The sequence below is a fragment of the Melospiza georgiana genome, chromosome 1 (assembly GCF_028018845.1).
Source record: "Melospiza georgiana isolate bMelGeo1 chromosome 1, bMelGeo1.pri, whole genome shotgun sequence".
NCBI lineage: Eukaryota > Metazoa > Chordata > Aves > Passeriformes > Passerellidae > Melospiza > Melospiza georgiana.
In genome coordinates this window covers 30,134,209-30,145,458 of record NC_080430.1, presented here as the reverse complement: position 1 = coordinate 30,145,458, position 11,250 = coordinate 30,134,209, and the positions used below count along the sequence as shown (strand labels likewise).

Below are 11,250 nucleotides of genomic sequence, written 5' to 3'. Positions count from 1 at the left end.
ATGTTTTGAAGCTAATTCTTCTAAAATGAGACTTCACTCTCTAAATTCAGCAATCACCAATAACTGACCGTAGTTTGAAAGAAGCACAACATATTATTCTATATATCATTTGCATAAACTGTATCTGAAAAACTGGGACTCCACAGATTTGTTCCTGTATATCTTCTCTGAATTAAGGAAAAGAATTGATCAATATCTGCTATGCAATATGGTTAATCTGTCCAAAGGTGAATGTAAGGATGGGAATAAAGATTTGGCAGTGATTCTCTACACCAGTTAACTACAGCTGCTGATTTTTTGAGGAAGAAGTATAAAAATGGCCTCTTGGCATTCTTGGGTAATTTTTACTTGAAGAATTGTAAAAACTGTGGCAAGCCAGAACTTTACATACACACTAATACCACAAAACTAAGATATAAAAGCCATTTATTCAAAAAAATGTGGTGGTGTCAAATCACATACACAAGCCAATATTGAGCTACAAACACAGACCAAACAGTTCTATAAACAGAAACTGGAGTGTTCATATACCATAGTACCTGAAAAAGACCGTTAATAAAAAGGAGTCCATAAGTATTTCATTTCACTTTTTCTATATGGCTCCTTGCTGAATGTCTTTGCCTAAGTTAGTGTACACTGAGCCAGAGGTAGAGTCCCAAGTAAAGCATCTAATGCCTCAGGGCTCCATTAAAAACCTTTATTCTTCTAAACAAAAGGAAAGTCTAGTCTATAGTTTTCTGTATGACACTGAAGTAAAGCCTCTTTGCTTGAACAGTACGGCATTCCCAAGCGCATTTGGCATTAACCTAGATTGAGACTGTGCTGTGGAACCACCTCAGTTCTCCTCCCCTTCAGACTCCGACTCTGGAAGAGAAGAGAACAAAACACTTCATGTAGGTTGCACAAGGACACTGATGTGACTAATTATATAAAAATAACAAGATATCCTTCCAAAACATAAATGAAAATTTTCACCACACCTAGTACTTCCTAGGAAAGGCTGGTAGATCAAACAGAGAAAACAAGAAAGAAACACACAGCTTCAGGAGATGAAGGTTTACTCTGCTGCCCCCCATGGTGGAGCTCTTCATTTACAGATCTGTTACTAAATTTTCAACATGCTGCTATGAATGATTCTGGTCCTCATCTACGGAGCCCCAATGTGTACTGGAGCTGAGTTTAATAAAGGATCAGCATTATTTGCTCACTCTGCTAATCTCTATGAGTAGACTGTACTACTCTCACCCAGGAAGCACCCTTGAAACTATTTGCTTTGCAAATATCAATCAGCATCACCATCCAGCTTATCTAGAAAGGCTACCTTACAGGAAGTATGAAACATGTACAAATCAGTTTTTTAAATTATTTTTATGGCACAAGATAAAGTTCATTTAGTAACAGAAGCAGAAGAAGTAGAAGTAACCTAGAAGCAGGAGTACACATGCTTGTTTTGTAACCTAAAGCTACTTTGCATCATATTATATTTCTGTGCTCACCTGACAGGAAAGGGCTCACTGCCAGCAAACATTACACCACAGATCAGATTTCTGAGGGCAAACATGGGCTGCATGTTTTTACAGAAACATTTTGTCTCCGTTTGTACTGGACTTTGTAATTAAGGACATCTGACAGAGGGGACATGCAGGAAAGGATAAAAATAAAGAGCAGCCGAGGCATGCAAGCAGAAAATTTTTTAGAAAAGTTTAATTAGACCAAGCTTGCCCATCCAAAATCTAAGTGTGAAAGCAGCTGCCATTTTTATACTGCCACCTGAACATGTGAATTGCTGCTAAGTTTTATCTGTTCCTGCATATTTCCTCCAAGTTTATAAAATAAATTACATTAAATGGATGCAAATGGACCCTAATAATTCTATCCATATCTATTACACATGGATTTACCTTCCCAGCTGATGGGGAATTTTTTTTTTCTATGCAAAAAAAGGTAACTTATTCAGTAGAAGAATTTTTCTATCAACATGAGGAAAACCAAGTTAGGGACAAAAGAAACAAGTTCCCCTTCTAAACAACCATTTTAAAGCAGCAAATACAGACCACATAATGTTAACCTGACCATTCAGCTGAAGCCAGTTGCAAGAGTCAGGGTGCAGGCAAGCTCATGCTCTGTGCCATTAAACATGACTGGAGCAAAAAAGGCACTGAGACAGAAAACTGCTTGGCTGCAGGTGTTAGCACCAAGGTACTCGATGCTGTCAGCAGTGCAGAGTTCCTCCCTGCAGAAGCTGAAAGAGTTTATCTATAGACAAGTGGTACTCAATGAATAAAGGACTTCACAGGGACACCACAATCACTGAAAGAGCAGCAAGTGGTGTTAGGCTTAGCCATGCCTGGAAACAATTGAGATGGTCATGCCTGCTGTTTTGTATTTTGAGTCCTGAATACTTCGTATCCTGGTACAACGAAAAATGTGAAAAAACAATCATTTGTTTTGCAAAGAGACTACTATAGTTCTTCAAATGAACCCATACCTTCTTCAGCATTTTGCAGCCACTCCACAAATTTCTTCATCTGGTCAAGAAAAACACTTTTGCCTTTAGCAACGTGTGCTTCTTTATACCACTTGAGGATAGCTTCTTCACTCAGAACATCAGCTGAAATACAGATCAGTGTTTGTAAAAAAAATGTATTTTTTAGAGATCAGCAGATTTTGAACATGAGAGGACAAAGATTTTTTATAAGGCAGCATACAGCTAATATGATTGCAGTGGAACAAGCTTTGCATCATCTATATTAGGCTTCAAATACAGAGTATTTGATGCATATAATGGGTTCCAGATGCAATAAAATGTGTAATGTATTAGGCTTAAAATAAAGTATCAAATATTGTGCTTCTGTCAAGAAGAGTTCTTTCTTCATCTGTTTTAAGTATACCACATAAGATTGCTGGATAAAAGAAATATAATAATCAGCCTGCACATCTTGGAAGTTACCACAATAAGAATTACCATGCATTTTCTTGCTGTTGTATCACAGAATTGTGCATGTTTCTAGAAGTCTGAAGTGACAGATTCTTCCTGACTGAACACTTAAGAGACAGCCAGTAGGGATTTTTTGCAATTATTTTCCCCTAAAGGTCTTACATTGTCTTTAACTAATAAGTTTTAAGGTCACTATTCTGACTACCCATTTTAAGGGACTGGCTTGGAGGGACAGCACAGCTGACATTTTTATGTCAAGAATCAGGAACAAAACAGCTGTCAGTGAGGAGATGTGAGGCTGAGTACAATTCAGAATAAAGAAATACTAATAAATAGCAAGGACACTTATTGTTACCAACATATGCAAATTTAGGTCTAGCAACAGACCTCTAGCCCCAGGACAAAGCTCCTGTGATCCAGCCAAGCCAAGCAGCTCAGTAATTGATGGCTGTAAAGGCAAAATCTGGGATCCACAATGGCATTTTGGCAGTTATGTAATACAAGAGGCAAGAACAAACAACATCATCAACAAGAACAAAAAAATCAAACTGTATTTGTTCTATAAAAAGACTAAAGACAGCTTTCTACACCTCATTAAAATTTCCATTCTTTTTTGTCTTTGAGCAAACTACCCTCCCTGCCCAAAATCAACACATTTATGAACTTCACTGGGTATTTGCTTGCCAAGGCACCAACCCTCACCATCACCTTCTGCTTCAGCCTAAAGTTAGAGCAGATGTGGCAGGGAAGGGAAGGAGACAAACTGAAATAAATGACACTAAAACCCCAAAGCATCTGATCAAATGAGACAGAGGAGACACATTTCACATATGCTGCTGAATAATAAACAGATGGAAGCAACCAGGGATACATTTGAACTTAATCAAAACTATTCCAAGACATTCAACAGTAACTGAATGTGAATTCTCCTTGAAAATTAGGAATTTAGTAAGACTGTGTGACTGGAAATTACCTTGTCTCTCAGGAACTTTTCCAAAATAAAACCTCTTCTGCAGTTTACTGCCGCTGACAGTAATACTGAGAAAATGCAGGGAAAAGGGGGACTGAGCTGGCTCTAGGCTTTTTTCCATATATATAAATTGTGCTTGGTGAACCTACAAGAGGGACCAAAAATTTCCACCATCTTCCTGAAATCACAACCTGCCGCAAGGAACCTTTTCTCCAATGTTACAGAAACACTGGAGAGAAGAAAGAGGTTTTGAACATGTTGCATTAACTACTTGCTGGTAGTCCTTAGTAGCAGCTCAAAGGCATTACAGTATTTCATTAATCTGGATTTTAGTTTAGCAAACCTGAAAATATTTCACATGGACTCATAAACCTGAAGTTTAATGTAAAAGTGCATGTGAAAAGATCACATTTACCTCAGAGTCCTGAGGTTCACACAACTATATCTGCAAAATGACTCAGGTATGGCACACAGGACAGGCAAAGAAAATCAGGAGAGATTTCAGAAAAAAAAAAGCAACAACCAAAAAAACCTAAAGTAGAGCAACCCTGTCCTGAGCTCAAGCTCTGGGGCACTGTGGACATTCACAAGTATGAAGCTGTTGTATAGAAGTGCTGAATCCCATTGCTTCATGACAGGTGGCATTTTGATATTGTGCAAGGAAGCACCTTCAGGTAGGAACATAGCTCAGTTCAAAAGTAACAGGACTCAAGTCTGGTTTTTGTCTTTATTTTGATTTGAAGCCTGTAAGCTCAATGGTTTTGTGGCCAAAAGGGAGAGTGGAATTTCTCCCTCCCTTCCCAAAACCCCCATCTGATAAAAGCAGCATGCACTCTCACTGTGTGCCTCAAAGATTAAAACATTCTCAAGTCTGGAAGATGAAAAATTTGCCTGTATTTAACTCCATGGCAATAAACCTCCTACCGTAACAGAGAAGAACAAAATGTCCTGAACTACAAAAAGGGCAACTGCAATGCTCCTTTAATTTCTAAGAAATGTTATGTGTAATACATTCATGCCTCCAGTGCTCATAAGGGATGGCATTCTCCCACCTGCACAAAGCTGCTCAATTCAACAGTCATGCAGGACAGGGTTTAGTTAATCATACCTCTAAGTTGCTTTGAAGCAGTGGGAAGGGAAAATGGAAGGAGGAGGAAGGGAAAATGGAAGGAGGATGAAGGGAATGACTCATTTTGTATATATATATAGTTATTCCTCATTAAAGTTGATTATAGATATACTTTAATGGCTGAAGCTGAGCACTGCAGTTTGTGGGCGTGTGCACATCATTCTCACTGCAGTGCCAGGTGATGTCAGCCCCACAGAGCTGCTTTTCCTGCAGGTGCAGCCAACTGCCACTCAAACCACCCACGAGCAGAGCCTCCAGGGATGTCCCTCATGAAAGGGAGAAGCTGCAGAGCACAGACTGAACAGCCCAGTCTCTTTTCTTCAGGGTTAACTGGAAAGTTACTTGAAGTTCAGGTCTCAGCTTTGCACTCAATCACCCGGTTCAAATGAATTCCTGCTTTTAACTCAAACCACATAGCCACGGGCAGTAAGGGAAAAGCACACCCTGGCAGCTGCCAACACAGTCAATCAATCTGCAAAATTCAACTCTATTGCAGCTAACTCGGCTGGGAGAACAGAGCCTTCACACAAGGCTTCTTTCAATGCAAGGAATGTCACCCACAGTACAGTTAAGGCCCTTCTGGTTTGTTTTGGGTTTTTCCCAGGAAAATTTTGCATCAAGTACCACAAAAAGTACTTGAATAATTAAGATATTTAAAGATAATTGTAATCCATCAAAAAAAAAAAAAACAAAAAACAAAACCCTGTATGAAGTGAAACTTGAAGATTCCTTTCTTCTAAGTGTTCCCTGCAGAATTTGAGAATCTCTGTCAGTCTGCATCATTTGGTTGCTGTATCTCTGTACTGCAAAAGAATATCTCTGAGGTGTAATTATGCCTCAAACCAGAGTCCTACTTCACATGCACTTGCAATCAGTTATTTCTTGTATTTTGCAAATGTTGTCTTGAATTCTAATGAAAAAGTACAGAGGCTTTGTGTTTGCCATTCAAAGGGTGAAATTCTGATCTTCATGAAAGGGACGATCATTAATTTCAACAGTGTCAAGATTTCACATTTGAAATTTCAAGGATATACACAAACTAAAGGAAAGGGACCAACAGGTGAATATGATATATAGCATGTATTCCAATAACAACAGTGCTTATTTTACCAACAGTGAAGGGACACACTGCAACACAGAAGGAACTAGCAAACAACACACATCTTGCAATGCAAGCAAGGAAGCCAGCAAACTTACTGAGTGCCACTCAGAATTCAGCAATTCTTATTCTGCAGCTGGCTTTTAGATCTTGGTCAAAATGCAGCTGTTTGATAAACAATTGTACTGGCTTAAAGTGAAAACCAGAGAAGCAACATCATAGCTGGGGATCAGTATAGAACTGCACAGGTTATTTTTGTCCATACTGTCATAGGAACACAAGGGTAGAGTAATAATAATAATAATAATAATGTCAACAAGCTTTAACCAACTACAGAACTGCAGCTTTTGCAAATTATACCTACAAGCCAGTAAGAAGCTGCTGTTACTTAAAGGAAAATAGGGCTTGGGTTTACACTGGGGAAAAAATGGATGCTCCATCTTGTTTAGAGACAGAATAAGAAATTTTAAAAAAATCAACACCACAGACTTTCAAGATCTTCTAGGTGCTAATGAGCCCCAGCTGTCAACATGTTTAGGTATTATCAGGTAATTCACAGGAAAGTAATCCAAGGGCTATTTCATGATGGAAATATGGAAAGCATGGAGATGCAAGATGTTGGACATCCTGATGAGAGTAGTCATAGCACTAAATTAGTCAAAGCGTGACTGGCATTAGGTGCCTATCATCACTGCTGGCTATTTTTATGCCCAGGAAGCACTCCCACCTCATAATGAGTAACAAGCAACAAACTGAATGTGGATTCATGCTGGTACAAAGCTGCATTTTTATCTGCCCATTCAGATATTCAGATACCTTTATTTGTCACTAGATGAAGTTCATTAGGGACCCTGAAACCTCTCCAGACCTTGTGCATGTTACACTTAAGAACAACAGGAAGGGGAAGAGGGGTGTCTGCTGCTCCCTCAACACTGACACAGCCAGTACCAGCTTTAGAGGCTTTTTTCCTCGGCTATTAGGAAACAGAAGATACATTGTAACTGGGAAGTTAACTAAATAAAGCACACGTCTACAAAAAGACTCGATGGCTTGTTTTTAGTGGATAGATACGAACTGGGCAGCAGGAGAGGGTGAAATCTACCAGCACCGAAACAAGAGGAGGCAGACAGCATAGCACTGCACAAACCACACCACGAGCCACTAAAGCTCGACAGAGTCAGGTAGAAGAAACAGGAATTGAAGGCCTAGTGCTCCCAGAATCTTCCCTGGTTGACAAAGTAGCATGTCCTCACCTAATGGACACTGTTAACTGCAAAGCTGCCAAAACCATTTGGAACTGCTGCTCCCTGCATCCATCACCCAGCAGGGCCCTATGGCAGTGGCTGTAGGGTCAGGCAAACAGTTGCCAGCAGGCAGCAGGTCTGTCAAACAGGGCAGATCCAGCTTCAGCCTAAACAGGGCCAGGAAGGGCTGGCAGCTGTGCTTCCACATGACTGCATCAGATGGCAGAGGCAGCAGGTGCTTCCACATGCCTGCCCTAGGTATTCCAGGCAGGAATACAGGCACAGCACATATTGGACAGACCATATGGTAGCTCCAAACACTCCTCGAGACATCATGTGAATACTAAACAGTGTTGAGGCACCTGCATGCTGAGGCTGAAGTCTTCTCAGCCCTCCAAACAAGCCTGCCCAAGTAATCTCCTGAGTCAGGACAAGAGCACACGGGGTGAGAAGAGTAGATGGGAACTAGGCTCTTCAAGCATATGAAGTTTAATATTCAATTCAGTGATTTATTTTCTTCTTGATTTTAGAATGCTTTGGAATTTCAGGACTGCTCTTGCAGGCTAACACAGTAATGAATCTACAAAAATTCTGAAAGCAATCCTACACAAGCCTATTTCTGGCTTGACCATCAGTTATGCTTTGAGTGCACAGCAATTACGCCTCTCATTCACCATGTCCAAAGAAAATGTTCTTTTCCAAAGAAAACTGAATCCAGTGACTGCTGCAGCTTGCAGGTTCAAGTTGTTCTACGGTCATTAATAGTATTTACAAATTGTAGGATTTGAGGGCAGAAGGACAAGGGGCATTGCTTTTTCATTTATCATGGAGGCCACACTATTTTGAAAGAAGGATAGAAATAAATCCACATGACTCACTTCCTTCTACCTTCTGAAACCATGAAATGATTGTAACAACTGGAACTCATTGCCTTGAACATGTACCTGGACTCAACAGGGTGAACAAAGATCAACATCAGGTTTCTACTCCTGCTGACTTTTCTCCTCCAACTATTTATAGCAAGAACAAACTGTTTGGCACCCACCCATCACACGCGGTGCAAGACCATTAGTCTCTATGACAACCCGATCAGAATAAACTTGTGAAGAAGTCAATTTCATAATAAAAATGAAATCCATCAAAACTATAGCACCTGCAAAAAATTGGCAGGAAAAGAAGAATAACAAAACCTCCTTCTGGTAGGGAGTGAATAAAAAAAACCTCCAACTCCAAACCCCTGAAAAATCTTCCTGCTAGGAGGGTCTGCACTCTCAACGTCTCTTAAAGCCAAGCTCTGATCTACTGTTGAAATCTGCCAGAAATTTATAGAAATATCTTCCTAGAACTGATTATATACAAGGACTAAACTGCACTTGAAAAGACTGGACAGTGCTTGATCCTGCTCACACTTCTTGAACGGGATGAAAGCAACAGAGGGAGACAAGGGCTTGTTTTGGCTTTTCCTGCTGCACACACTCTTTTGAACGCTCAAAGCACAAAGTATTCCACAATTCAACATCAACACAGCCTTCTCATATGCACTGCTTGGTTCAACATCATAAGAGAGTGGTTGACACTGAGAATCCAAGCACAGAGTACAACAGTGGATTCCACACTTTTACCTTTATAAAAGAGTACCACTATCTTCTGAAAGGCTTTCATGAAGTGGATGTTGTCATAACAGTACTCCTGCACCTTCTGGAGTAGGATCAACTCTGACTGGCCTTGAGTGCTGAACACAGCAAGCAGGGGGGCATATTGCTGAAAGCAAGAGAGGGTAAAAAATAAAATGCATGTCAGTATACTTAAAAATAGATAAACTTCATGAATAAACATCATGAATTTCATCCCTGAAAATGTTTCACTGAAACCTCGGATTTACTCGTACACTGCATTTTCTAAAACACATACAATGCATATACACAAATATCCATGGTTTTCTGTAGCATGTCCTGCATGCTTAAAGCTAAAATTCAGTACCAGATACTAACTGAATTCTGTAAAATCAATTTATAAATCCACAATCTGGCATTACTTCTGTCATACATTTCACAATGCAACATTCTGTTCATTCAGGAGTGATGCTTTACAGATGTTCACAATGTAAGTCATCCCAGGATGAAATACATGAAAAAAGGTCTCTAGTTTCACAGGGGTTTTAGAAGTCCCAAGAAACTGAAATAAAGTAAATGATTCCAAGTTAACTGTGATCAACTGTCTGTATTTTTTCTCATTACCGCAATCAAGAATATCATGACAGCCCTTGGTAAACAGCAACATTTTCCAAGCACAGTATTAACTGCTCATGTTACTCTGACAAGACAGTAATGGTACATTTCATACTCTTTTTTGGTGTTTGTTAATATCATAAAAAAAGGCAAAAACTTGTTTTGCAATTTTCCTCTCTTATTTCAGAACCTAAAACTAAAAATTACACTGAAGGACCCTATCTTTCCTTAAAAGCTAGTGTTTATATCCATATCTCTCCAATTTTCTGCCATCTTAGCCTTTGATGATTTCAGCTAAGACCACAATCTTAAAATTAAGATAATATTAAGAGCATTTTTCAGAGATTAAGTTTAATTACTTTTGATCTTCAGAGACCTCAGCCAAATATACATTGCATATTACTATTTCATCTGCTCTTGTACTAATCAGCCTTTCTTCCAAGTTTTCAGTAACCCCCAGTTTGGCATTTTCCAGCTGGACTTGCAATAGCCTGAGGTCACAGAGTTGTGGTCTAGGTGACCAGGGCTGCTGCTGGTCTTAGGTGACAAACCACCCATCACCCACAGCACTGATGGGCATATTTAAAAGTACACTTCAGCACCCGTCCACAAAGGGCTAATTCTGAGGGTTTTCTCCAAAATGATCCATGGAAATAATTAGTAAAACACAGGAAAATCAACTGAAATTTGAAAGGTTGTTCCAAAATGGGTTTTGCAGTAATTATCAGCTGTTTAAGAGAGCATGAAATCACAAAAGCCACAAGCAGCTCAGCAGGCTGACAGTATTTATTACTCTTGGAAGGAACTGCCTTAAAATGGCCAAATATAGCTAACACCAGAGGCCAGGTTTTTCCACTCCTGGCAGGTACAGCCACATCTTTAGAAACAATGTCAGTGCTTTGGTTAGAGCACTGAAAAACTTGTGCAGGCTGTGAGTAGCTCTTTTTCCCCTTTTAGCTCTTGTAGCATTGAGCTAATCCAAATTGTAGGAAGGCAGGGCAATATACAGTGCATTTGGGTTTATTTAATACCCTCAGCAGAACTCACCCCCATCCACTCGTTTGTGAAGTGCTGCTGTCTATAAACATTAATAACTTCTAATAAAAATCCTAGGTTTTCAGTTTGGAAGTAAATTGTCTTCATTTTGCCACATCTGACTTTAGCCCCTCCACATTCCTCCCTCACTTCTCAACTGGTACAGGCTCACAGTTATGAGTTTTACAGATGTCTAAATGACTAAGGAACCTTCTTATTGCTGGCTGAGCAAGTGGCAGTATTATCCATTTGTGTCATGTTAAGGAGCAGGGGCTCAGCACCCACTTTGATGTGAAGTTCACCAGAACCTTGCCTGCAGTGAGAATCGTCTGGAAGATTCTCCTCACCCATGGAGAACATCTCTTCTCTGCACTTGAGGAGGCCAAGGCAATAAGCCCCTCCAGTGTCACAGTGAGGTTACTGGGACAATGAGGAGCTTATTCTGTGACATCCAGGGTTGAACAGCTTGCCCTGTCTCCTCCTGAGGTCAGCTCCTGCTGGTCCTGCCATATGGATGGCACACATGGCTTTAACTGCACTGCCCAAGTGTGCTGGTCCATGGCTGCCCACCTCAACCCTGCTGTTAGGTAGCCACCCATCCAGCACG

General features: G+C 40.1%; 1 protein-coding gene across 1 annotated transcript in view; it reads right to left on the bottom strand.

Annotated features, from left to right (window-relative positions):
- Nucleotides 1-409: 409 nt before the first annotated feature.
- BZW2 (basic leucine zipper and W2 domains 2) overlaps nucleotides 410-11,250 on the bottom strand; it is a 55,156-nt gene continuing 44,315 nt past the window's right edge. Inside the window, exons 10-12 of the mRNA XM_058026144.1 lie at nucleotides 9,003-9,141; nucleotides 2,489-2,611; nucleotides 410-864 (exon numbers count right to left, since the gene is read on the bottom strand). Of these exons, the coding sequence (XP_057882127.1) occupies nucleotides 836-864; nucleotides 2,489-2,611; nucleotides 9,003-9,141 (291 nt within the window). The 3' untranslated portion in view covers nucleotides 410-835. The remainder of the gene's footprint in view (nucleotides 865-2,488; nucleotides 2,612-9,002; nucleotides 9,142-11,250) is intronic.